The sequence below is a fragment of the Alternaria postmessia genome (genome assembly GCF_024291825.1).
Source record: "Alternaria postmessia strain BMP 2775 chromosome Unknown scaffold_7, whole genome shotgun sequence".
NCBI lineage: Eukaryota > Fungi > Ascomycota > Dothideomycetes > Pleosporales > Pleosporaceae > Alternaria > Alternaria postmessia.
The window spans coordinates 616,169-642,478 of record NW_026260080.1 but is presented as its reverse complement, the minus strand read 5'-3'; the positions used below and the strand labels follow the sequence as shown (position 1 = coordinate 642,478).

Here is a 26,310-nt window from a genome sequence, read left to right as displayed (position 1 = left end):
CGTATATGTTGATGATAAAGTAGGTATAAAGAATCGTACATCATGATGTATGATGGGGCCAATTGTTTCGATTTCATGTTCTCATGCCGGTATGCGCCGACCTACGATTCCTGATCCGGAAGACTACTTGCTCTCCAAAGCGATGTCTCGAATTAACTTGCGCACCTCGTCGTCATCCAGCTGTTCGACGCCTAACAGCTTGTTGTCGTCCAACTGCTTCCAGCGCAGGGCAGGCACGGTACCCGCAGACCATCGGATCATATCGCCGATGACACCAAGGTCAACTTTGCCAGCCATCATAGACTCAGTCGCGTCCTCCAACTTTTGGTTCATATCTTGCTCTGTCTCCTCCCACCCATCTCTACCTAAGACCTCTTTCGCAAGCTCTACCATCTGCTTCTGGCTCTTGATAACGCTAGAGATATACAAACAGCGGTTTTCCGTCTCTTTTGCCTTTTGGAGTGCATTTGCAACTGCTGCACCGACCGAAGAGAGCATTGTCCAGGGAAACGGAAGCATGCCATCGTTAATGTATTCGACCTTCTTGCTTCGAATGTCAACGTTGATGAAGCCGGTTCGGATGTTCCAATCTAAGAAAGCCCCATTCGATATAGCACTCCATGTGAGCTTTCTCTCAGCAGCCAATTCCTTGACTCGCCGAAGAGCTTGGTTTTTTCCATGGTGCACGAGCGGCGAGCGAGCTACAGGATCTTCAGGATCGACACTGAATTCGCTGAGGATGATACGGTATACCCGGGCGGAAGCAGCAGCTTCGACAATTCGCCCTGGAAGGGTTGGATCGGGCCCGGATGTTGCATCCACGATGGCATGTTGACCACGTAGGGCCTCGGTTATCTCTGCGATAGAGTCGGTGTTGACAACCTTGACTGACACACCCGATGGGAATGCTCTACCCCCCTTGCGAGCAATGACAGTAATATTGAAACCGGCTTCAAGAAGGCTAGTCAATATGGGTGATCCTACATTACCGGTCGCCTGTGTCATGTTAGTCGATTATGCCTAGGTCTTTTGAAAATATCCTTACTCCTGTGAGTGCAACGTTGGTGATTGTCTTTGACATGGTTCTTCTTTTTAGGTTGACAAAGGTCTTGGTGGTGTGCAGGTGTTGTATTGTTACGGCAAGGTTGAAGATGGCGAAGTTGGACTTAGTGCATAGATTGTGACGGTCGTTATATAGACGATGTCTATCTCGCATTGTACGCAGTCGACCTACTTAACCAGACGTCCACATTTTGTCCGTCTTGCAAAGCATGCTGCAATAGGCTAAGTATCCTTAATCAGCACCTAGACAGCCCTAATCTCCCATCCAGGTAATACGAGGTTGAGATCGGTACGCTAGTCACCCAACGGGCCGGCATGCTTAACTCTACATCCGCTCCGACTCGCCTCGTGTTTGTCTGACAAAGCACCTTGGCCTAGCAACTCCTGTCTCTAGTGATGCCATCGACTGCAAGGAGAGCGGGGCTGAACACTTAGCTTACAATTGCGGGGCTTCTCTTACGGCAGCAGATGATAGTCCCCGAAACCTTCGTTAGGTAAACGCCGACTAGATGGATTTGAACACCGACACACGCAAAGTTACTACTGTACGATAAGACAACATAAGAATCTTCGCTCGGCCGAGCAATCAGGAATTATATAAAACCTTCACCTCGGCCGTCCATTCTGTGAAGAATAGTAAAGCGTTTTTGGGATCGAATTCGTCCGAATAAACAGAATAGCGGTTGCAGATTGTAATTCTGGCAACTTGCACCTACCAGCCTCATTTCGGACGTCGAAGGCCGAGGAAGCAACTTAGAAACAGTGGAAAATGAAGTAAGTACTGAGCCGTTGATGCTACTCTACGGTACTGACTAGCACAGGGACTATCTCAGCTCAGGCGGTGAGAGCCCGTATTATGACTTGGGTGAATATGGACGTGAAATCCATACAACATCGCAGGAAGCGCAAACGTGGTTCAATCGTGGCCTTGTGTGGTGCTACTCGTTCAACCACGAAGCGGCTACGCAATGTTTCGAGACGGCAGCTGTACATGATCCCAATTGCGCAATGGCGTATTGGGGAATTGCATTTGCTGTAGGTCCCAACTACAACAAATCTTGGCGAATGTTCACACCGGACGATCGTCGCAGCTCCCTGGAAAAGATACTCGGTGCCTTGGCATGCGCAAGGAAAGTACAGGTCGATGTCCCACCCAAGGAAAGAGCACTCATTACTGCACTCACCGCTCGCTTTCCGTGCAGTAATACGGCCATTCCAGCTGACTTATCGCAATTCGACTATGCATACGCAGAAGCTATGCGCCCGGTCTACGAAGCTTACAGAGAAGATCTCGATGTGATGACTCTGTTCGCTGACGCCATCATGTGTACTCGTCCGCGTCAGCTCTGGGACCTCAAGACTGGGAAAACGACAGGGACAGATATAGATGAGGCAAGAGCCGCATTAGAAAAGGGACTAGCATACACTGACGGACAAAATCATCCTGGCCTGTGCCATTTGTACATCCACATGATGGAGATGTCGCCCTTTCCCGAACTGGCTTTGAACGCAGCCGACAGTCTGCGACGGATGGTACCAGATGGTTCCCACATGCAGCACATGGCGACACACATCGACACTGCTTGTGGCGACTACCGTCGGGCTGTTGATTCCAATTTCAACGCTATACTTGCAGACGACAAATACTTCGCACGCGGAGATACAGCATCTCTGATGTACACTGCCTACCGAGCACATAACTGCCATGCCATGGCTTATGCTGCCATGATGTCTGGCCGCTCTGGTGATGCACACTATGCCGCCAAGCGGCTGTCTGAGATCTTGACTCTGGATTTCATGTCGATCGAGACACCAAGCATGGTCGATTGGACTGAATGGCAATTAGTGACATTGCCTCACGTAATGGTTCGTTTTGGCCAATGGGAAGAGATCATTAAACTTCCGATGCCAGCAAACCCACAGCTTCTTTGCGTATCTACAGCGACAGTACATTATGCAAAAGGAATCGCCTACGCTGTGCTTGGGCGCATCAAAGAGGCTTGCCACGCAAGAGATGCCTTCGAAATGGCCCGTCAGGCTGTACCTGCATATCGAATGTACGGTTATTCTCCAGCAGATGCAGTCCTTGCAGTAGCCTCAGCAATGCTTGAAGGCGAGCTGGAGTATCGTAAGGGCAACTTTTCAAAAGCGTTTGCCGTTCTACGCCGTGGCATTGAGATGGAGGATGGTCTTGCCTACGCTGACCCGCCACTCTGGATGCAACCCGTTCGCCACGCTTTAAGTGCACTACTCCTCGAACAAGGACAGTCTGAGGAGGCGGAAAGGCTCTACTCAGAAGACCTGGGCTTGAGTGACACTTCTTCCCGTCGCGTGGCACGTGTCAACAATATATGGGGTCTGCATGGCCTTCATGAATGTTTCATGCTGAATGGCAAACTACAACAAGCCCAGGGTATCCGCCTTCAGCGCGACATCGCTATGGCTTATGCCGACATTTCTATTAAAGCTTCGTGTTTCTGTCGAGTGAAGGCTATGGAAGTGAAGAACGCCTGTCATTCCACCTAAATAAACATCATATCAGACAACGTAATGTTAAACACGAAACTCCCTTTCCTCGTTAACTGTAGCCGAGACAAAAAGGCAACGCAACACGAGACCTTCCATACATCCTTGAATTATTTAGGCTTTCTGGCTGTTTTACTTATGGCCCATAATAGAATAAGAAGAGGACACGGTATCTCCCCCGCAGTCTCCAAGAAGCTTTCATCTGATTTTCAGCCATTCAATCTCCTCTACAGTAGATGGTCGACCTAACGCGCTGTTACGCTGTGGAAATCGCCCAAAACGACGTAGTAAACTCTTCTTATCCTCGCAGATACCCTCCATGGTCTCTCTAAACTTTTTGAAGCTATCTCTTCTCTTGAGGAGCACAGCATGGTGTTGTGCAAAGGGACCGTCCCATCCTTTTACAGCTTTTTCTAGTAGCATCTCATGATCATGCCACATCTCTGAATGAGCTTCTTTCAGCTTTTTGTGTACCTCTAAATTCTCTGAGTGTTCCATTGGCATGTAGAACCAAAATCTATAGGCCAACCGGAAACGAACTCGTTTTTCCTTTGGTAAATCAAGTTCGAGTGCCTGGGAAGCAACCTCGAACGCTAACTTGTCAAAGAGCGTAAACACCACCAGAGCTTTCGCGCCGCGGAAGCAATTCCGTGGGATTTGGTCCAAGAGGATGATTAGACTGATCCAATGCAAAGGCGATGAAGGCTTTGCTGCGGTCAGGATATCAGCAACACTTGGTTGCATCGTTTGGATCAGCTCGAGCTGCGCACCAAACTTGCCACTAACCTATCGTGAGCTAGCATCCATAATCGATGAACATCGTATCAGGTGTGATACATACAAACATTCCCAGTCGTATGCGTCGCTTTGCGAAAACCATGGCGCTGCATCTTCGATGCTGGGGATGATGACATGTTCGGCTTCGAGATGACGGAACCAGAAGTTTGAGATATCGTCAAGGAAAGCGTGTGAGAAGACTCCGTCGAGAGTGGCTTGCGTCATGATTGCTGATCGGGGCCACAAAGACTGAGGATATTCCAGCGTCAGATAGATGTCCTCAGCTCAAAGATGCTAGAGGTTCTCCAAGGTCTATGCTGTACGTAGCACGTCTCCCGTTGTGTGACGTGTCATGCCAAGTTGTGATCTCATTGTCAGAAAGCTGACGTCGTCCGTTGCTGCGAGAGTCGTCCGTAGCAAATACACCCACGGTCGGCCATCAGAGCTAGATCGGGATGTTGGTTGCGGGATCAAGCAGTTTGTATTCATAATCGGCCCGGTTATCGGCATGCACAAAGCAAAGCTCGTTCCGTTCCGCTCTACAACAGCAAATTGTACTCTTTGGTTTTGAGTGATGACGATAATCGTACAAGGTTTCACATATCCGGGCGTTACCGCAGCTGGGCTGGCACGTAGTCTTCGTAAGCATACGTTTTAGGGCGTCATAAAACTCAACGTTGTGTAGATACGGCACAGTTCGTAAAGTTTGCTGCAAGCGCATCGATCACACTTTGCATGGATCAACAAATTACTTAGCCCTGTTCGTTTGTAATAACGATCAGAGCTCTGCGTAATCCTTAGTAAAATCTTACGAGGCCAAAGACGAAAAGAATTCGCCAAGTTGGAGTAGGTGAGAGAATGACACGACAACGTATATAGGGAGCTGAGATCCAAACTAGATATGCGTTCACCTTATTGCGACTTTCGAATATGCTTCTATAAATCTGTTGATATTTCGCAATCTCTTCATAGATCATTTGATTGTACATTGTTTGGAGTATCACTCTTTCCGCTAGGAAGCTTACATCAAGATGTCAACCGCTCTGATTCTATCGACCCTGATAGTCATATCCTTGACCTTCAGCTCGGTAGCTTTGAGCCTTCGCCAGCATGAGGTTCCTGACGACCTCATGGAGCGCGGCTTGAATGCCATAGGCATCGATGCGAATACTACTAGAGTGAGAAACGTGAGAATATCCGGCTCTCAATTTCGCACCAAGTCCATGATAACCACGATAGCTTTGGATGGAATGGATTCAACAGTTGTTCCATATGGTAATCAGACAATCACATACTCATATGGAGAAGGCGGCTTGAAACAACGCATTGATAGATTTGCTGGCTTGGGAAGTACGTAATTCCTCGCGATGTACTTAATTCATACACTGATACTATGTCCTAGCCCTTTGGGTATTCGCACGACCAGCGCTTGAGCCTATGGACTACTCCGTGGTAGTGCAAGATGGCGAGGATGGATCCGCTGCCGTAATCAGGGGTAGTTATTCTCTGTTCGAGCCGTCAGGTGCTCCTGAAGGCTACTTAGACGGCAAGTCGACTTAAACGATACCTGTCTTTTGATCTGTCGATCATCAGGATACCTCGCGGCGTACATGATTACTGACAGCCACAAGTGGGATCCTCTTTTAGTTAGTAAGATCTCGACTGGTCAGTTCACTCTTCGTTCCGAACCAGTTGAAGGTGATTTGCTTCTTCCAGCAGGTTGGTGATCCCTCCTAGCGCATATCAAACTTACATTGACTTGCTTCTAGTCTTCGATCAGTCCCTGAACATATCAGTCCTCTTCGATCCTGACACTTACCTGCCCTTCGCTATCCGCACATACGAGGATCATCCCTTCTTCGGCCCTTCTACGAATGATTTGCGAGTGTACGACTATATCCGTGTCGATGGACTGATGATACCCCGTCATTTCAAGATCATATACAATAATAAGCGCCTGATTACCGACTTTCTTGCGGATGAGGTATCCGTCAACTTTGACCTCGAACCATCATTCTTTAACGTCTCGGCAGAACGTGGAAATCTAAACATCCCCGTTGTCGATCCTGCGCTCACTGCCTATATCGGAGAGAAGTACGCAAACTACCTATGGTTTGGTCGATTCAACTTCACAGCTATGGATTTCGACGCACAACAACCCTACACAGATATGCCAGGGGTGTGGGTGATCCGAATGCCTGGCGTCGCAAATTATCGACAGATACTGCTCGAGACCGACAACTATGTTGTTGTTCTAGATGCTCCAAGTGAACAGGCGCTGGTCCTACTGGAATGGGTTAGGATCAATATTGGAAAGCCAGTGTCACAAATTTGGGTAAGTAGACCCAGATCATTGGGCTACAAACCATGTCTTCTCATCATTTCTGACTCTGGGCAGCCTACACACCATCATCATGATCACGCCCTAGGTGTTCCAAGCTTTGTCGAGAATGGAGCCGAGGTTGTCGTTCCTAAGATGGCTCAGTCATACTATGCCAATATTCCTGGAGCTAAGTTCGCAACCTATGAGTACGTACGGTTTGTAGATGTTTGCAGACGAAGCGCTAACATATCGCAGACGCGGTGCGCCTTACATTGTTCAGACAAGCGATTACAGGGCTACATTCATCCACGTTGAGGGTAGCATTCATGCTCGAGACCATAGCGTCACCGTGATCATGCCTGCCTGTCCCACCGATGACAGCACTGTTCTAGTGTTCGATGCCGATCATGTAGTTCAGGCGCAGCTGATGGCAACTCACAACGACCACAACGAGCTCAGCCAGCTTGTTAATGCCATGGCAAAGCATCGTGTTGCCAAGTCAGCGTTGTGAGTTTCCGACGCGCCTTTCGTTCAGACAGTCACTTACTTCTTGAGCGTAGGCTTGTCCCTGTTCATGGTGAGCTGTCGAACATGACTACGATTTATAACAGCATGGAATATGTATTCCCCGAGTACAAGCCACTCGATTTTGAGTACCTGAGTAATAATTGCACAGCCTGATAGGCTCAGATGAAGGGCTGACCGTGTCACCATCCCTGCAATACAGCCTTTGTTACTAGTGCCAGCTCTTTCGCAAGAATCGGACTTCTACTAATGCGTGTCGATGGATGGATTACGCGGAGGTTGATTGTTGGTTGGGGAGTTGAACTCACTATCGGGTCACTGTACACAATCCGTGATATCCGTAATTATAATCTCAGCGTCCCTGCACTGTGCTGTGCTGTGTTGTGCCATGCGCCAAATCAAGAGGACTTGCAGAGGCTTTATTCGGTGCTTCATGCGACATTTGAGCCCACGCCTTCGATAACAGTCCTCAGAAAGTCGTTGGTGGGTTGCATAGGCTACAGACGAGGCGGGGAAAGGTTGGGCGCCTAGTCACACTTTACCGCAACCAGCATCCCGTCCGCACTAGTCCTACACGCATCTACATCTCATTGGTGTGTCATAATCTTGAGGTTATGCATCCAGAACTATTTTGATAACAATTATGTCAGGAAGATGGCGAAGCTTCCTATCTCAACCCTGGAAGAAGCTCATCCAATGATAAACTCGTGATCGCTGGCGATTCGTGTGAATGTCAGAAAGCGAGTACGTTCACATATAAAAGGGTATATCCGTATGATGTAATCTCTCGTCTGGCTCATCCTCTTTCACATATCTCGACATGGCCGATATCCTGCATAAACCAGTACTTGATATGTACTCCATGAAGGGAAAAGTGACCGTGGTCACCGGTAAGCTGTCATTCAACAAATGCCATCGCCAAAATTCCTCAAGCTACTGATACAGATGTAGGTGGCGCTCGTGGCATCGGATTGGGATTTGCTAAAGCCGTTGCTGAGTTGGGCAGTGATGTCGCATTGCTTGATCTTTCTGCTCGACCGTCTGAGGATCTAAAAGCTCTCGAAGAGAAGACTGGTACAATGTGGATGTATTATGAGACGGACGTAACAGACCGGGAAAGCCTGAAAGGGGCCATGAATGCTGTAGTGCGCACACTTGGGCGTATCGATAATTGGTATGTACGCATGTAAAAGATTATTGGCCTTCCGGTCACTGACGCTATACAGTATCTGTGCTGCAGGCATTGCGGCTGACAGGCCATTTTTTGAACATGGATGGGATCAATGCCAGAAGATTCTGAACGTGAACGTAACTATGATTCTCCTTCAGACAGCTATGCAGAGTCCCAAAGTTGACAATACACAGGTTATGGGAACGTTCTTTGCTGCGCAAATAGCCGCCGAACTCATACGCGCCCATGGTGAAGGTGGCTCTATCCTTTTCTTGTCCTCGCAAACAGCGCACAGCACGACACCCAGAGAGCACACAAGCATGTACGGTGCCTCCAAAGCTGCAGTGAAGTCGCTTGCTATGCATCTGGGTGTTGAGCTTGCACCGTACAAGATCCGAGTCAACAGTCTCTCCCCAGGATATATCGAGACGGAGATGGGCCGTGCAGCAGCCGAGGCAAATCCAGCAATGAAAGATGTGTTTGAGAAGGCGCCACCGTTGGGAAGACGTGGGCAGGTGAGTGATCTGATTGGTCCTGCAATGTGGCTACTGAGCGATGCGGGCGCCTGGACCACAGCTACGGACGTTTTAATAACTGGAGGATTGCATGGTGGTAGCATGCATCTCAAAGTATGAGGACTGAGAGACAAGCTGCCAAATGTTAGATTGCTCCTCGATGAAGGATTGCAAATCATATCAAGATGTCGTCTTATCCCCATCTCCTTGATCTCTAGTCCTCTTTTCTGTCGTTCGACCTTTCGCTCACGTGAGTCAACTCTTCAGCTACATCGTTCTCAATCCTCTGCGATCTCTGGTCCAACTGTGGGCTTGTTCAGTAAATCGTTGTCAAGAGCAGTGCGATACTTACCCAATGAACAGCTGCAGTCGCAGCGAAGAAAGCGAAAACGACCACGATCATTGTGATATAACCCTTCTTCCAATAAGGTGCGTCGCTTGCTGGGTAAAGCGCAATGCCCCAAAACGTGTACAAGATCGACTGCACCATACTCATGATGTAAAGAATGACTGATCGAGATGCGTCGTCACCACCGCGCTGAGATATAACGCTAGCCCACCCATATAGAATAGGGTTTACAATGTATGAGGTACCGGCCAAGTAGAATGCGAAGAATGTTCCGGCAGTGGAAAGACTGGGTATGAGCAAGAGAATTGCGACGAGTAGCTGCAAAAGTCCAGCTAGTATGACCATCGGTATGCGGCGATTGGTCATGTCAATAACATAGCCTGCCCCGATATTGGAGACAATGGAGACTGCTTGGATACCTAGCGGGTAGGTCGTCGTGGCATGCGAAGGAAACTTTTCAATGTTCTCTTTCATCCATAGCAGAAAAAGGCCTTGTAGAACAATGGCTTCCAGTGCACAGGCTACCGCAGAGTAAAGAGTGAAAATGTAGACATCTGGTTTTGCAAAGAGTCGTTTGGCGAGGGACCTGAGGCTGATGTCATGGCTCCAGTCTTTCTTTGGTGGCAAGCGGTCAACCGCTAGCTGTATCTCCTCTTTGCTGAGATATGGAGCGTTGGTGGATTCTGGCAAATTGGGAAAGAACATGAGTCCAAAGATACCGAAGGGAATACCCATAGCGCCATCTTGCACTTGTTAGTGGTGTCGTGTGACCTTGAGGTTGATACTCACTGATTATAAACACCCATTGCCACCCTTTCAGAGAGGTCTGACCATGCAGACTCTCATTCATCGCTGTCATCATCACCCCAGCAAACATGCTGCCTATCTGTCCAATGGCTGTGAAGATGGCCGTTCGTTTGGCGATTTCTAGAGGTTTGTACCAACTACCGAGGATGTAGATAGTGCCACTGTAGAGACTCGACTCAAAAAAGCCTTGGAGAAACCGAACCACACACAGCTGTGTATAGGTTTTACAGGCCGCAGAGCTCATCGTCAGACCAGACCATACTAACAACGTGAAGGGCAACCAGAAACGCGGCGCAAGTTTCTGGATGATCAAAGCATGGGGGATTTGCCCTACACAGCTACCTGCAGTGAACATGGAAAGCAAGATGCTGTATTGGTTCCCCTCAAGTCGAAGATCCTCTTTCAGCCCAGATACATAGGCATTTGCGAAAGCACTGCGATCGAGGTAGTTGAAGAAGTATGCAGCGCAGCAATACACCTAGTATACTGTCAGTTGCCACTATGTGTAATGGCATGTTCTCCCAACCAGTATGAAGCAATCTGCTGTTGATTAGATTTCTGACATCGGAAACAGTAAAGCCCTCGTCTGACGCACCGAGTTTGCGAACAAGTCGCTTTTCGAGATCTGCCATGTTTTTGAGACGTGTGTAACCAGTCAAAACACGATAAGAGCGAAGCATGCCCGCTGCCTCCTCATGGTTTCGTTCAGGGACGAGGCGAAGTGGAGCGGTCCAAAGCGATAGGACCTTGGTGGCCGCTAGCGAGCCAATGACGTTGTAGCTTTTGTTAAGCAGCAGAAAGATTCCGCCATTGCTGGCATAATTTTGGTGTGCACGCGCAGTTTATGGATGGTGCAATCCGATCATATCCGCCTGAAGCAGATGGGTTTACCATGGTGGGGGCTGATGAGGTCGGTCTATAGCTTACGTCCACGGGTCATCAAAACGCCGAGACTCAACGAAGGCAATGCATTGATGAGCGAAGCTGACAAGCGCAACATGAAGTAGCATTGGAAACGTTCAAGCAAGGTTTACTTTTTGCATCACGATACCGATCGCGACATGGCCACTTCGGTGCACACTGTCTCCCCTACGGGGCCGCATACCTGCACCGTTGTCTTCCTTCATGGACGTGGTAGTGACGGTGGCGTTTTCTGCGAAGAGCTTTTCGAAAGTCAAGAAGGGTCAGGACAATTCTTTGTCGATATATTTCCTGGCATTAAATGGGTATTTCCTAGCGCTGCAGGATTCTATGATAAGAGTGAAGACGAGTTCCAATGGTTCGATATGTCATCAGTTCAGCGGCCACAGGATAACGGCGAGATACAAAAACCAGGATTATGGCGAAGCGTCGCGCAGGTTCTTCAAATCATCACGGAAGAGGCGGTAATCGTGGGAAACCAAAAGCTAATACTAGCGGGTATGAGTCAGGGATGTGCTACTGGTATATTTGCTCTGCTGGCCTCTGGGTTGCGGGTTGGGGGGTTTGTAGGGCTGAGTGGATGGCTGCCGCTGGCAGAGGAGGTACAGCGCGTCATGAATGTGCCTGGTCGAGAGCAAGATGTGTTGAAGATGCCAGTGCTGTTACAGCACTGCAAAGACGACGATGTTGTAGCCGTTGAACATGGAAATGATCTTAGGAAACTGCTTGAAGAGATAGGCATGTGCGTCAGATGGGAGTGCTTCGAGCAGGGTGGGAACTGGCTCAATGAGCCTCGAGGTATGGACGGCCTTGTGGAGTTCATCCAATCGGTCTTAAGAACTACATCAGGCAGGGAGAGAACACAGCACTGAGATTCTGTGATTGGCAGCGACATCCAGTGTCAATCTCTCATTACCCTCATCAACAACCTAGGCCTCTACAGCAAAGTTTTACCAGCCCTCAAGGCCTCGAGATCTGCCATGGTAAACCGGACGTACCGATTCTCGCCTGGTTTCATCCACATGACTACATCATTACCACCTCCCACAACCTTGGTGCCAAACTTATCGATCTCCATGCCTTCTTCACGCAAAGGCGCCTTGTTCTGCTTCTGGTTGTCTGTGTTGCTCGCTTCCTTCACTAGACGTAAGAATAGCGGTACCGCGTATCTCGGTAGTTTGCTTCTGGAGTAATCCAGCAAAGCTTTCCAATCAAATGTGTCGGGACTAACGCCATCAGCGAGCCGTAAGGCTACGCAGCCCGCGCGACCATCATGCCTAGGGACTAGGGTTCCATATACGATAGCTTCGCCTACACCGGGATATTTTCCGAGAACCTCTGCTACCTCGGCCGTTGACACGTTTTCGCTCTTCCACCTGAAGGTGTCACCTAGTCGATCGAGGAAGTACCAGCGCCCATCGTCGTCCCGTCTAAGTGCATCGCCAGATCGATAATACAAATCACCCTTCTGGAACACGTCCCTTTCGAATTTTTTAGCTGTAGCTTTCGGGTTGTTGTGATATCCAGCAAATGCTTGTTCATTCGGTACCGCGACTAGGATCTCTCCACCTTCATTGTACGAGTTGCGCTTCACGAATCCAGTTTTAGGGTCTCGTAGAAGCTCGCCAGTTTCCGGGTCAATGGGCACGGGTACGTAGATGTTGTTGAGAGCTCGCCTGATGATAGCGCCGTGTTGAGCAACAGTTGTCGCTGTGAATGGCCCTTTACTATGAACCACCATAGCCAGAACGCCCTCGGTGGAATTGAAGAATTCGATGACTTCTGGGACGTTGAACCGCTCCTTGAACCTGTTCCACACGTCCGGGCGCATACCATTGCCGTACATGGCGCGTAGTCGATGGTCTCGTTCTCTCGGATGTGGTGGTGCCATGAGCAAATACCGCGCTGCTTCGCCGACATAGACGAAAACAGTGGATCGAGAGTCGTGGATATCATCCCAGAAAGTGCTCACTGAAAACTTCCGTCCTATTGCCACGCTCATTCCAGCGGTCAACGCGCCCATTACCGCTAGGCCCCCCGTACCATGAAACAATGGCATGCAACAATACCATCGATCTCCATCTGGTCCTGCTTTTTGGTCGAACGTAAGGTTTTGCGGATTTCCTCGTTCGTGATAACGGTTTACCATGAACTTTCCTGCTTTTGGCAATCCTGTCGTTCCCGATGTGTACAGGAGGCATGTCGGATCGGTACCAACGACATTCTCTCTGTACTCATCACCTGGCACTTGAGTACTGCCCTGATATACCTTGCTTGTCAACTCTTCATCGACCTTGAAAGCCGTTACACCCATCTCTTCCACTGTTGCCCTCACGCCTTCGAACCTCTCCATACACCCCTCTTCCTCGTCAACAAGCACAATCTTTACACCCGCGACTTTAAGGCAATGCACCAAACCCTCTCCCTTGAGGTTGTAGTTCAGATGAGCAGGTGCACACCCGATACAAAAGAGACCGAGCCAGATGACCATGAAGTCTGCGCTGTTCATCATATAAGTAGCGACCATATCTCCAGGTTTCACGCCTTGTGACAAAAAGAAGTTTCCCCATTGGACGGCGCGATCGTGAACTTGTTGCCAGGTGTAAGTTCTGTCGCGGGACCAGATACATTGATTGTTACTGTAAACCGGGACATGCGGAGCAAAGGAGTACCACAGGGATTGCCGTTTAGTCCTTACTGTATTGATTTAGCTTCGAGAAGGGACATTACGTATGCCATACGATCAAGTATAGCTGATGGAGGATGATACATACCTAGTTCCTCATAGTAGCCAGCCGCTCTCTTCTTAAACCTCAGTGCCCTCAGATCCTGTCCAATGTGGTATTTGCCGTTGACGTATGCTGCTAGCCCGGAAATAGCTGCCACAGATGCAGCGGCCGCCGTTGCATCCATGTTTGCTTGAGTAGAATCTTCTTTTTTCTGTTTTCAGTAGGATGTAAGGTTGCAGGGAGAGCGCAGGACAGGAAGAGAGAAGCTACAGGTTAAGGAGAAAGTTCAATGTTTGGCTATGATCTTCACAATTGCCCGTCGTCGGTCCTACTGCTGGGCATGGAGCTAATGAGATGCCGAGGTTCGAGTCAGTACTGTGGATACAGCTTGACGCCACGACGCGTAGTGAGTGCGGGGTGACCTAGCGCGTCGGACAATTGATTGTACGTCGGTTACATGTCTTTGGGTAATTATTTGCGAGACTTGGAGCGAGGCTTCCAGAGGGCGAGCTTGTTCTACATGAGCTTGTTGGAGTGGTTTTCGACGGCGACAAGAGGGCATATTGCCGATCATGACTTCGACAGCGTCAGACCGAGCTATCCTTGCATGGCAGCACACTGAAAGAGATCCTTTCTCAAGCGGGAAAGCGCATATGCTCACGTATGAGTTTCGTGATATTATGATACAATTGCAGCGCATGGTTTCCAGCGAAGAATGCGTCCTTGCTGTATCTTCCACATGTATCCTGACTGGCTGCTGTCGTTATCCTACCTGACCGTCTTCTTCTCCTTCTTGTTGATATTTTCCGTTCCAGGGGGAACTTTCAGCCCTCCAAATACCAATGCACAGACTCCGACCATGCCGGCGGCTCCGGTTGCATATGCTGTTTCGCGGCCCGTCCACCAGTACAAAGTGCAGAAGATGAGAGGTCCTAGAGAACGACCGATTTGACCTGGCTCACGTCAGCAGACAGTTTGAGTGGCGCGATACTTTGACTTACCGAAGCTTCGATGATTGCCCAGCTTATTGCCTCGCTCATCGGCGTTCGCCTCAAAAGACGAGAGACTGTTGAGACCAGTGACGACAGTCGCGCTCGTTACCGCAAGAAGTGCGGCCGCTCCATACAGTGCGCCCTGTGTCTGAACCCTTCCAAGCATAAGAAACGCGATTGTACAGCTGACCACTCCCATCTGAACCACCTTCAGAGGGTGCATCCGCCGCACTACCGACCCTTGTAGTAGGGAAGCAACCAGGCCAATAAAACCAAGTAATCGACCAGAGTCCTTCGCCTGATAAGAGAAGAGATCGTAAGTCATAAACGGGAGCGAGAATTCCATGCCGCTGAAGAAGAGGATAAAAGTAAAATGTGTCGCGTTGAGTAGATAATGCGAGTTCGTTCGGACACGAGGTTTCGGTGCTTCACTGCTTTTGTCATGTCCGTTTGCTGTGCCGTTCTGAGCCTTGTTCGCCGAAGGCAGCGTCTCCGGGAGACTGGTGTACAGGTAGATGGTCTCCGAGATGATCAGGAATAAAGAGAAGCCTGCTGCCATGGCAAATGGGTTCTTGTCCATGACCTGCAATGTGGACAGGTATGCGCCTAACGCCGGGCCGAACGTGAAGGCGATGCTGAAGCACACGCCGACAAGGGCCATGGTCGCGCCTCTCTGGCTGTCGTCGCTAATGTCGGTCGCAATAGCCATTGCAAGCTGCACATTGCCCTCGCTCAGGCCTCCCACAACGCGACTGGCAAGGAACGTCCGGAAATCGGTCGCTGCAACCCACAGCGCTACGCTGAAGATATTGCCCACCATAGACCACAGAAGCGCTGTGCGCCTGCCATATTTGTCTGAGAGCGTCCCGATGAAGGGCGAAGCGATAGCCTGACACAGAGAGAACAGCGATCCGAGTGCGCCGCCGAGCAGGACTATGTCGTAGCGGGAGTTGATAGGTTTCGCGAAAGAGTTCTTGTATGCATTGAGCCCAGCGAGAATCTTGGAAAGGATGGTGTTGGGATCTCCCGTCTCATGGTTGCGGTAGAATTCGATAAGTTTGGGAAACAGCGGAAGGATGAAGGTGAAGGATATCTGCATGTAAGGGGTGGTCAGCCCACGCGAGCGGTTACACGCGACGGAGGATGACGTACCAAGTCTAGCAGCAGCGAAATGAACAGCACTTTCAAGACCCTCTTTCGCAGAGTCGCAGACACCGGTGTCGTTTCGGATCCCATGTTGAAGATGTGCGATGGTTATCCAGCCCAGTCGCAAGAGCCCCGAAGTAGCGAATGGAGATGTGGACACAAGTAATCGGCGGCAGCTGTCTGGTTAAAAGCAGCGCAGCGATCGGATGGAGGGGGCAAGGTCTAGGTCAGCTCGGACTGCAAGCCCTCATCTAATGATTGACTAGAAATAGAACAGGTTGCGAGTTATAGTCATTGGTGGCAAGCGCCGAAGTGTATTCGGGTCATGACGAGGTTTGGCCGTTCGCCTGTGGCTCCGTTTGTGAAACAGGCGCGAGCGCGAGGTGGAACATGTGGGCACGAACCACATACATGAAACAACACAAGGAAGTATATGAGGCGACCAAGGCACTGAAGCCCACATGTTCAAGAGTCATTGTGTGGGCATGTCGTGAATAGGAGAAATGGCTTTTGCGAGCGTACGATGGCCTGAGCAGGTGCCCTGGGCGGGAAGCTCAAGTTGAGAAGCCGAGGCAATGTGTAGCTTCATGTCGATCATCAATCCGCAGCATCACCCGACTACGCCAATAGTTTGGTTGTAAACGGGGAGTCTCCCGACATTCCAAATGGTCTACGGAGAAGCTCGTTGTCTTGATTCAGATCACTAACGCGACGACGTATCCCCAAAGCATACGCTGTGATTCATACTATTGGATTACCAACGGAGATCACCGCAAGCACCCTAAGGTACTCCCTACACCCACCGCCCAAGCGGAACGAGCCTCTTCATAGTCGGGGTAGTCTCAACCAGATTCTCTTTAGTCCCGAATCCACCATGGGCGACCAACAAACAAATCGGCAAAAGGCAATGGCGGCCGTACATGCAATGTTCGAAAAGTACAAGTTGCTTGCAGCCCGCAGGCCCAAGAACCATGTCGTATGAAACTACTCAGGTCAATGGAAGAACTGTCATTGATCATGTCTAGGACTTTGACCGAGAAGTCATGTTGAATCTGGAGCTCGTGGATGCAAGCCTCGATGGTACAGTTACTTATGAACTCGTCATTGGGCCCAACTTTTCGAACTTGAACAGTAGGTGCTGTTCCTCGGGTACTATGACAACTTGGAACTGAAGTGCAGTAGATGTTATGCATGGAGGCGCCGCCGGTGTTATATTCGACATGTCCACGACGACGGCTCTTTGTCCTCTTGCTCGGCCTGGGTTCTGGGAATTCATGGGCGGCGTAACTCGTTCTCTCAACATCTCCTATCTTAAGGCGGTGCCCATCAACACCAGGGTGCGACTCAATAGCAGAGTGGTAAGTGTGGGCAAGCAGATGGCTATGATCCGAGGCGACATGACCAGCCTGGATGGCAAGACAACATACTGCACAGTGGAGCACCATAAAGTGAATGCGCCTGTGGTCAAAGAGCATCTAGATGTAAGAACAGCGTGGGATGAAGAATTCGCGAGGGAATGGAAAGCGAAGGGCATGAAAGAAGTGAAAAGCAAAATATGATGAAGTTGCCCAGGCCCAACGCCGAGACATGCATTCTGGATATTTGATTCATCATGACTATGGCCAAAAGCGGTATTGCGAAGCATTGGCCTACTTCCTCTTGTTGAACTTCTTGGACTCTGCACTGGGTCAGTATCTCTCGCAAGATGCGTCTCCAAGACATGGGTCTTACCGGCGGCGGTCCTCTTCTTCTTGGGCGCACCCTTTCCTCTCGACTTTGCAACGTTGAGATGCTCCAACCAGTCTTCCTCCTCTTCGTCGATAATCTGGTGTTCGGGGTACAGGCTGCGCAACTGGCTGATGGTTCCTATCCGCGGTGGGTAGTAGGATGCGACGGCGGGGCCCTTGAGGCGCTGGTGGAGGATGCGCGATCCCAGACGAAGGCGTTCGGGGTTGTATGTGGTGTTGAAGACCTTGCATTGAACCTAATCCAGTCAGTGCGCCGAGCACAATGTCCTTGGAGCAGGCGTCACCTACCCTCATCAGGTCCAATACCCGCTGCCGTGGTACTGCCATGGTGAATGCGATGCTGGACTGCAGCGTTGCGGCGAATCTGAAATGTCGCGGAGGTGCCCTTGGCGCTCGCGACTAGCGCGGCTGAAGATGTCACCAACGCTCACCACTCGAGACTGCGACCAAAACCACACCCATAGCTTAATTGCTCAACTTCACCATGGCATCGCAGAAACGTGGCGGAGGCTTCAATCACTACGGTCGCGACCAAAATCACAAGAAGCACCAGCCTCAGCATCGCAATGGCGCAGGCTACAACACTAACCCATCGGCGCCTGAGCTGTCTTCGAAAGACATGCAGACGGGCCTGGTAGCTCTGTTGGACAGGTTTGTCGCCGATGAAACTACCATGGGTGCAGATAAAGACATGCTCCACCATGCGCACCAACTGCGCCGACTGCTCTGCGCCCGAAACGATTCAGCCTCTGCCAAAGCGAAGCGCGAGCTTGACCAAAAGAGGCCTGACAAGGCAGTCAAGGTCGCCATACCCGATTACGTCGAGCGAAAAGTACGAGTCGCCCAAGATCTGCCTCCCCTACCGCCCATCAATGAACCCCATCTCCACGAAGCCGTTTTCACTCATCGCTCCGCCATCTTCGATCCCAGCATTCCAGGCTCAACGCTCGGCGAGGACCTCAGTCTAGACTACGAACGACTCGAACTACTAGGCGACGCCTATATCGAACTCATCGCCTCCCGCGCCCTCTACAACCGCTTCCCACATGTCGACGTGCCAGAGCTATGCATGTGGCGCGAACGACTAGTCGAGAATGTGACCCTGGGCAAGTTCTCCAACGCCTACGGCTTTCCAGACCGACTGAAGCACCGCGCTGTGTGGGACAAGAACTCCAAGCAATACCAGAAGGTAGTCGCCGACATCGTCGAAGCCTATGTTGCAGCCGTCGTGCTATCAGACCCAGAGAACGGATTCGAGGCCGCCGAAGCATGGCTTACTGAGCTCTGGGCACCACAACTCCTAGGCTTCAGGGAGAAGATTATCGAGAACCCTCAGGCTAGAGACGAACTGAACAAGCTTGTGCTCGGCAAAGGCGTCAAGCTCCTTACCAAAGAGGAGAGGCCTATGACATACGACTCCAACAGCGTGCAGTGCTACCATATCGGCATCTACCTTACTGGGTGGGGCTACAAGGATGAATGGCTCGGGAGCGGCGATGGCCAGAACAAAGTGCAAGCCGGTGTTGCCGCGGCTGCCGATGCCCTGAAGCGGAACGGTCCGGTCTTGCAGGACGCTGTACGGCAAAAGAATGAGCTGAGAGCGGCACGGCTGAAAGAGCAAGAGGAGAAGGAAAATGCTGCAGGGGGCACTGAGCAGCAAGCGACCCTTAATCCCAAAGAGTCAAATGGTAAAGCAGAAGTGTCAGACGAACAGGGTAACAGTGAAAAGAAGCGGAAAAAGGAAGAAGACGATACCTTACACGAGAAGAAGAAGCACAAGAAAGAAAAGAAGGAGAAAAAGCGCACAGCCGCAACTGATGATGACAGTTCCTAGATCGCATCCACGAATGTCCTTGAGCAGAGCCTTGCTAAGGATATCAATTCTTTTAGGTGACCCGAGAGATGTTTCAAGTAGACGATGGCCAGGTAGGTAGGTAGGTAGCCATCAAGACTTCTTCTTCTAATTGATGTTTTGACGATACCCGTCAACAGTTTTGCCGGCTATTCGACTCTCCGTCTATCGCGGCACGTTCTATCGTTGAGAAGCTGAGTAGCTGCAAGGTAATGCCCTCCAACCAACATGTGTCTAGGAAGACATCGTGTTTTACCGGAGCGTATAGGCTACCTTATCTGCTTTTGAGCTAAATCGATGGGCAGGTACACTGCAATCAAAGTCTCGGTAGCCCGTAGTATAGCTCAAACATGAAAGATTGTATTCTCGTCATCCATCGAATGCCCGACTATAACCTAGCGTGTTACGCGCATCTTCTCTTTTGACCGCAAGTCTCTGGTATGCCCGCCTTGAACGCCATATAATTTCCTTGGATTCTCTCTACTTCTTCAGTGCTCGGCCCGCGATATCCTTGCGGTACTGCATGCCGTCAAAGTGTATGCACTCCACGCCCTTGTAAGCCTTCGCAACAGCCTCCTCCAGTGTCGGCGCAGTGGCTGTCGATGCGATGACGCGACCACCAGCTGTTTTGAGTGTGTTGTCGGAGAAAGAAGTTCCAGCGTGGAAAAGAACGACATCTGTACCGTGTCAGCATGGTCACTCGACTCCATCATCGAATGCAAGAGAAAACTCACCCTCTGGCACAGCATCCAACTTCATGACTGTGCCCTTTGCGTAGCTTCCAGGGTATCCACCTGCAGCTACAACAACCGTCGCCGCACTCTTGCTCGAGACTTTGACGTCCACATCCTTCAACTGTCCGTCTGCACATGCAGCCATGACTTCAGCAAGATCGCCTTCCATGAGCGCGAGTAAACTCTGTGTCTCTGGATCGCCGAAACGAACGTTGTATTCCAATACCTTGGGTCCGTTCTTGGTCATCATAAGTCCAGTGAATAGTACACCCTTGAACTCAAAACCTTCGGATCGCATGCCATCAACGGTGGGCTGGAGGATGTCCCTGTCTACGCGCTCGAGTACGTCCTTGGGCGCGATGCGTGTTGGCGCGTACGTTCCCATTCCTCCAGTGTTCGGTCCCTCGTCGTTGTCGAAGATACGCTTGTGGTCTTGTGCTGGTGGTAGGGACTTGATCGTGCGGCCATCGCTGAACGTAAGGATTGATAGTTCGTCGCCCTCCAAAAACTCCTCAATGACAACCTCGTCACCCGCAGTTCCGAATTCTCGTGTCAGCATGATGTCTTTGAGCGCCGCATGTGCCTCCTCTTTGGTCTGTGGTATGATGACACCCTTGCCTGCTGCCAGACCCGAAGCCTTGATGACGACGTTGTGTGAGATGGAGTCGAGGTACGCTTTTGCGTCGTCGTATTTACTGAAGTTCTCGTACGCGGCGGTGGGGATGTTGTGTCGCTTCATAAAGTCCTTGCTGAATGTCTTGCTGCCCTCCATACGTGCGGCAGCCTTGCTTGGTCCAAACGCCTTGATGCTCTTGAGACCATTCTCCTGGAAGTAGTCGACAATGCCTGCTACGAGTGGTGCTTCAGGTCCTGGTATTAACAAGTTGACATTCTTCTCCTTTGCGAAGTTGACGAGACCGGCAAGGTCGGTGTCCTTTACATCTGTTACGTTGGTGACTTTGCTGTTCAGCGTCGCGGTACCGCCGTTACCGGGGCAGACGTAAATGTGCTCGATCTTGGGCGATTGTAGGAGTTTCCAGGCGATGGCATGTTCGCGGCCGCCGTTGCCGACAAGTAGAACGCGGAGAGATTCAGACATTGTGTTTGCTATATGAAGGTCCAGTCGTATCTTGAAGATGTTTGCGACTGGAAATTTTTGGGAGCGGAAGCGGAACCCCGCCGTGGGGTAAGCGTGCAGGGATCAGCGGGAGTGTGAGGTCACCCTCAGCCCTACCAGTTCCCTTGCCAACTACGAAGTGGCGGTGTTACTATAGTAGGTCATAAGAACCTGGCTTTCAATTGACGTATCGCATTCCATTGGAGAACAAACCAGACTACGGGGTATCGATCTAAGAATGATGTACACACGCAAGATTGCGCGCTGCATAGTATGGCAACACAAACTCCATGTCTACACGACGATGGATCTACCTTTGTGCAGTCGTCCAGAAGACTGCTTGCATCTGCATTTACACCTGCAGCCTTTCTTCAGAGAACCATACCAATAGTCCTTTAGGCTCGCGTCAAGCTGGAGTATCTGCACAGAAACAAGGATATAGATGATCTGCCGCCTTGTGCTCTCCTCGTGCGTCGCAAACCAGTAGAGCATGGAGATGGAGACGGATCTCAACAACATCCATGTGATATCGTAAAGAAGGTAGCCGACGACAGACGACCATCCGTCATGCTCGCACTTTGCAGAGCATTCTTGCGTATTGGTTGTATGGCCGGAAGCGCTCCTTGATGACTGCTGATCCAGTCTGCTGAGGGCGTCGAGTCCTGACGATCTCCGTCGTACGGCACCTGGCATGAAGTCACATCAGCCCAGGCCGTTGTGATTCTGCTTTGCCTTCATGAAGAGCTGACCTAGCACATCGTTTTGCGCTGGGCCAGGACTCGGCATGTATCCTTGCTGCTGCTGATGCATGCTGGGCATAGGGTGGGTGTTGTGGTTGTGGATGCTGAAGCCGGCGTCTTGCTCGCGCTGTTGACCGAAGAGTTCTCGCAGCGACAGTTGGCGACCCATGGGAGCGGAGGACGCGGCTTCGGCGGGTTCGGTCGCCTTGGCAGTGGGCTCAAGGGCTTCGCGACTCGCTCTTGCCTTGTCGGCAATATCCATCATCTTTGCGGCAGTCTCGACACGGCAGTTGGCGGTGGAGGCGGGCGGCGGGTCGGCGAAGATCCAGATGCCGTAGACCTGCTCGCCCTGGATGATGACATAAGGGTCTGATATCTCCATCTCTTCGCTGCTTGTGAGCTCCTGGTAAAAGTTGTCTAGGCCGCGGCGGTTGAGGATAATGGCGCAGTATCGCTCAGCGCCAATGGGTGAGGGGGTGAGCTGGCAGATGAAGAGCGTGCCCTCAATGCCCATCTTCTCCCATGACTGCGTTTCAAGGTTGAAGGTATACAGGGCGGCATACGGAGTGACATGCTCGATGGATAGCAGATCGGCGTACTGGCGACGGAGGACGGAGAAGTTGAGCTCTTCGTTGGACCGCGGAGGTGGGAGGGGCACGTCGACGGCAGGCGGCGCGTCTGTCTCGTAGTCTGACGGCTGTGGCGGCGGCTGGGGCTGGTTCGCGCGGGCTTTGCGGTGTGGCGCCATGTCTGGTTGAGGATATGGTGGTGGTGAAGGAGAATGGGCCGCGAGTGGGTTTGGGGCAGTGGGAGAGCTCCTGCATGCAGCCTGCGCGGCATGTCGAGGAAAGCTTGGGCCTGTCAACGCACCGCCATAGCATAGCCCTAGCCCTGGGCCTGTCCGCGCCTTCACCATCGTCATTGCTAACAGCGGCCTGTGGCTCAACTGCCCGCTTAATCGCACCAAGTCGTCACTATGGGGCGCCCGCGCCTTCACTCACGCAGACCCTGCATCCCCTCCCTGCAAACCCCCGGCACCTCTCCGTCACCCGCACCCGCCGCCATCCTTCTGCCCTCACCCCGCCATGGCGCCCGAAGCAGCCTCTTCTGTGCGCTCCACCGAGCGCCTGGATGCGAGTATCCCTGGCGCTTTCCTTGATCCGCGCACTCCGAGTATAGCTTCCATCACCACGCACCAGACGTCCCTCTCGCAAGCCCTCTACGAGCGCCGCGCCGAATACACGCGACCGCGCAATGTGCGCATCAAAGTCGGCACCTGGAACACGGGCGCCCAAAAGGGCACCGAGCAGGACATTGGCAAGTGGTTCGTCCAGGGCAAGGGCATTGAAGAGTCGCTCGCTGGGCTCGGCGTGTCTGACCCTGGGGAGCACGGCAAGGGCGGCAGAGAGAGCGTTCCAGCGCAAGAAGCACGACATAGCACGCGCGAGCCGACTGTCCCTCACCACGAAGCAGGCGAGGTCCCGGGCGGACAGGACATCGATATCTATGCGCTTGGTCTGCAGGAGATTGTCGACATCACATCCGCCGCAGAGGCTCTGAGACCGTACACCGACCCCACCACGGCCAACAAATGGAAAGCGTCGCTCGAGGCTATTCTACCCAAAGGTTATCAGCTGGTTTCCGAGCAGCAGCTGATTGGCCTATGGCTGGTCATCTATGCCTCCCCAGAAGTCGTACCGCAGATCAAGAATGTTAGTACCACCAGCGTGGGTACTGGCTTGATGGGCTACATGGGCAACAAGGGTGCTGTAACAACCCGCATAGTCTTGGGAGAGACGACACGACTTGTCTTCATAAACTCGCACCTGGCTGCTGGTGCAGACAAGGCATCCTTGGACAGGAGGAATTGGGACGCTGCTCAGATCAACTCCCGAACGCGCTTCGACCCCATCGTTGACGCCTTGGGATCTTCGCAAAACACAGGTGAGGGTCTGGGTGAAGAAGACTTTGCCTTTTGGTTCGGCGACCTAAATTATCGTCTCAACGGTATGCCGGGCGACGACGTGCGTCGCCTGCTCACGATTCACACAAAAGACATGGACAAAGAAGGAGACCATGGTCGGTCGTCTACATCTGGTGATTCCGCATATGGCTCAAAGCACTCGTCTGAGGATACGCGCGACGCCGTTCCCGAGCCAGCAGAACTCGATCCCGCTTCACTGCAAACCACCATCTCGTCGTTGCTCCCGCACGACGAATTGCACCAGATGATGAAAGGCGGCAAGGCTTTCCACGATGGGTGGGAAGAGGGCCCTGTCCGGTTCCTACCGTCCTATAAGTACGACATCGGAAAAGTTGGCGTTTTCGACTCAAGCGAGAAGCGCCGCTGTCCCAGTTGGTGCGATCGCATCCTCTACAGGACACGAGCATCCAAACAGCAATATGACAGGCGGATAGAGGATCAAGAAGCAGCGCGCAAACACGATGAAGAGATGAAGTTGAAGGGTATCGACGTACCAGGAGACTACGATGTCATGTATGAGTACGACCCTGACACTGATGGGGAGACATACGACGAGTACGAGGAAAATGAAGACCCTGAGCCTGAGCCAATCAAAACAAGGGATGATCTTCCTGTAAGTTTACTGCACTGTTCCTAGCTCTTAGTGTTGGAAGAAACAATTGACTGACTGCTATCGTTTAGGCTGAGCTGCTACTCGAGTACTACACCACCCACATGCGCGTCCTCAGTTCCGATCACAAGCCCTTGGATGCAGTCTTCAAGTTACAATACGATGCTGTCGTTCCGGAGCTGAAGACTGCTATCCATGGTGAGGTGGCTCGTGAGATTGACCGTCAAGAAAACGAGGGTCGGCCGTCGATTGCGGTAGTAGTAGAACGCGCGACCGGTTCTTCGCCCGACGATCGGAACAAAACAGATAGCACATTTGAAGGAGTAGATTTCGGTGACGTCAAATTCGCAAAGTCCTCGAGACGCAACATCACCATTGCAAATACTGGACGTGTACCAGCTACCTTTGGATTCGCCGATCGCCCGGTAGATAAAAACCAACCTGCTGGCCCGTTCCCCCCTTGGCTCTCTGTCACTTTCGACAAAGCACAAGACAAGCTCGATAAGCCAAGGCCAGACGACATTCATCAATACTTCACACTCGCTCCTGCAGACGTGCTCAATGTCGAGCTAAAACTCAAGATCGAGAGTCTGAATTCAGTGCGCGATCTCAATGAAGGGGATGCTATGATTGACGAAATCCTCGTCCTACGCGTTGAAAATGGACGCGACCACTTCCTTCCTATCCGCGCTCATTGGCAACCGTCGGCACTCGCACGATCTATCGACAAGCTGATCAAGATTCCCGAAGGCGGTATCAGGAAACTACAGAATCAGATACCAGCCCGTGGCGAGGTAAAATGGAGCGTGCCTAGGGAAGTATTCCGGCTGACCGAGGCGATAGAAGACTTGACGGAGCGAACCCTAGCCGAGTGGGACATGACCAAGAGTGAAGGAGAGAGGGCACCTTGGCAGGATAATGCAGGGTGGCCTTTTGTCAAGGGTCGGAGTGGCAGCGGATATGATTGGGAAGACGAGCTCGCAGAAATCTACGACGCGCTCGACTGCGATACGCCATTCATCGATGCGTTTTATCCAGAGACCCGCAGTAAAGAGCGCGTTGAGATGTTGGCCGAAGCCCTCATTACCTTTCTGACTAGCCTCACCGACGGCGTGATTACTAAGAGCCTGTGGGAGAAGTTGGAAGAAGCGTTAGCTCGCCGCGAGAAGGCTGCGAGAACTACACCATCTCTCGACTACTCCACTGATGATGAGAAGATGACCATCCTAGAGGTGTTGGCAACAGCGCCCAACCACAACGCTACCTTCCTCCTCATACTATCCTTCCTCCAGAATATCGCGAATCAGATCACCGAGGTGTCAAAACCGCGCCCAGAGGATAGCAGCAAGAGAGCAAGCGTAGACATGAGCCTTCCGTCCAGCCCCCAAGCAAAGGTTAGAAGGAAGACACTAAGTAAGGTGCCGGAAGTCGCTATTCGACAGCTTATTGTGAGGAACTATGCTGTCGTCTTTGCGGAATGCTTGGTCAAATGGAAGGACGGGGGAAAGGAGAAGGACAAGGCAGCTAGGAAAGAGAGGATGGTTGGAGTGCTGGAATTGTTCTTGAAGCAGGACTAAGGTGCAAAGTTGACAATTGATGAGCGTGACAGTCAGACGGCGATGATGCAGAAGGTTATAATGATACCCGATCAGTACATAGACCATATCGATTCGAGATTCCCA

At 51.4% G+C, this 26,310-nt stretch overlaps 12 protein-coding genes across 12 annotated transcripts; 5 read left to right on the top strand and 7 right to left on the bottom strand.

Moving 5' to 3' along the window:
• Positions 1 to 123: 123 nt before the first annotated feature.
• On the bottom strand, positions 124 to 1,081 carry J4E82_001985 (uncharacterized protein; the record flags this gene model as incomplete). The annotated part of the gene is made up of 2 exons (XM_051728289.1): positions 124 to 996; positions 1,046 to 1,081. 2 exons carry the CDS (start codon positions 1,079 to 1,081, stop codon positions 124 to 126), a joined length of 909 nt encoding a protein of 302 aa, XP_051592171.1.
• Positions 1,082 to 2,070: 989 nt separating this feature from the next.
• J4E82_001984 (uncharacterized protein) lies at positions 2,071 to 3,588 on the top strand (the record flags this gene model as incomplete). The annotated part of the gene is made up of 1 exon (XM_051728288.1): positions 2,071 to 3,588. One exon carries the CDS (start codon positions 2,071 to 2,073, stop codon positions 3,586 to 3,588), a length of 1,518 nt encoding a protein of 505 aa, XP_051592170.1.
• A 198-nt stretch (positions 3,589 to 3,786) lies between these two features.
• On the bottom strand, positions 3,787 to 4,590 carry J4E82_001983 (uncharacterized protein; the record flags this gene model as incomplete). Its single annotated transcript, XM_051728287.1, has 2 exons — positions 3,787 to 4,369; positions 4,430 to 4,590. The coding sequence occupies 2 exons, from the start codon at positions 4,588 to 4,590 to the stop codon at positions 3,787 to 3,789; spliced, it is 744 nt and encodes a 247-aa protein (XP_051592169.1).
• An 806-nt stretch (positions 4,591 to 5,396) lies between these two features.
• On the top strand, positions 5,397 to 7,199 carry J4E82_001982 (uncharacterized protein; the record flags this gene model as incomplete). Its single annotated transcript, XM_051728286.1, has 5 exons — positions 5,397 to 5,715; positions 5,768 to 5,860; positions 6,135 to 6,700; positions 6,764 to 6,894; positions 6,944 to 7,199. The coding sequence occupies 5 exons, from the start codon at positions 5,397 to 5,399 to the stop codon at positions 7,197 to 7,199; spliced, it is 1,365 nt and encodes a 454-aa protein (XP_051592168.1).
• Positions 7,200 to 11,116: 3,917 nt separating this feature from the next.
• Positions 11,117 to 11,848, top strand: J4E82_001981 (uncharacterized protein; the record flags this gene model as incomplete). Its single annotated transcript, XM_051728285.1, has 1 exon — positions 11,117 to 11,848. One exon carries the CDS (start codon positions 11,117 to 11,119, stop codon positions 11,846 to 11,848), a length of 732 nt encoding a protein of 243 aa, XP_051592167.1.
• A 65-nt stretch (positions 11,849 to 11,913) lies between these two features.
• On the bottom strand, positions 11,914 to 13,889 carry J4E82_001980 (uncharacterized protein; the record flags this gene model as incomplete). Its single annotated transcript, XM_051728284.1, has 2 exons — positions 11,914 to 13,673; positions 13,751 to 13,889. 2 exons carry the CDS (start codon positions 13,887 to 13,889, stop codon positions 11,914 to 11,916), a joined length of 1,899 nt encoding a protein of 632 aa, XP_051592166.1.
• A 584-nt stretch (positions 13,890 to 14,473) lies between these two features.
• J4E82_001979 (uncharacterized protein) lies at positions 14,474 to 15,933 on the bottom strand (the record flags this gene model as incomplete). The annotated part of the gene is made up of 3 exons (XM_051728283.1): positions 14,474 to 14,658; positions 14,707 to 15,790; positions 15,850 to 15,933. 3 exons carry the CDS (start codon positions 15,931 to 15,933, stop codon positions 14,474 to 14,476), a joined length of 1,353 nt encoding a protein of 450 aa, XP_051592165.1.
• A 1,559-nt stretch (positions 15,934 to 17,492) lies between these two features.
• J4E82_001978 (uncharacterized protein) lies at positions 17,493 to 17,918 on the bottom strand (the record flags this gene model as incomplete). The annotated part of the gene is made up of 3 exons (XM_051728282.1): positions 17,493 to 17,521; positions 17,575 to 17,827; positions 17,880 to 17,918. 3 exons carry the CDS (start codon positions 17,916 to 17,918, stop codon positions 17,493 to 17,495), a joined length of 321 nt encoding a protein of 106 aa, XP_051592164.1.
• Positions 17,919 to 18,075: 157 nt separating this feature from the next.
• Positions 18,076 to 19,425, top strand: J4E82_001977 (uncharacterized protein; the record flags this gene model as incomplete). The annotated part of the gene is made up of 1 exon (XM_051728281.1): positions 18,076 to 19,425. The coding sequence occupies one exon, from the start codon at positions 18,076 to 18,078 to the stop codon at positions 19,423 to 19,425; it is 1,350 nt and encodes a 449-aa protein (XP_051592163.1).
• Positions 19,426 to 19,923: 498 nt separating this feature from the next.
• ADE1 (Bifunctional purine biosynthetic protein ade1) lies at positions 19,924 to 21,276 on the bottom strand (the record flags this gene model as incomplete). Its single annotated transcript, XM_051728280.1, has 2 exons — positions 19,924 to 20,120; positions 20,178 to 21,276. The coding sequence occupies 2 exons, from the start codon at positions 21,274 to 21,276 to the stop codon at positions 19,924 to 19,926; spliced, it is 1,296 nt and encodes a 431-aa protein (XP_051592162.1).
• Positions 21,277 to 21,996: 720 nt separating this feature from the next.
• Positions 21,997 to 22,782, bottom strand: J4E82_001975 (uncharacterized protein; the record flags this gene model as incomplete). Its single annotated transcript, XM_051728279.1, has 1 exon — positions 21,997 to 22,782. One exon carries the CDS (start codon positions 22,780 to 22,782, stop codon positions 21,997 to 21,999), a length of 786 nt encoding a protein of 261 aa, XP_051592161.1.
• Positions 22,783 to 23,119: 337 nt separating this feature from the next.
• Positions 23,120 to 26,205, top strand: J4E82_001974 (uncharacterized protein; the record flags this gene model as incomplete). The annotated part of the gene is made up of 2 exons (XM_051728278.1): positions 23,120 to 24,631; positions 24,700 to 26,205. 2 exons carry the CDS (start codon positions 23,120 to 23,122, stop codon positions 26,203 to 26,205), a joined length of 3,018 nt encoding a protein of 1,005 aa, XP_051592160.1.
• Between the last annotated feature and the right edge of the window lie 105 nt (positions 26,206 to 26,310).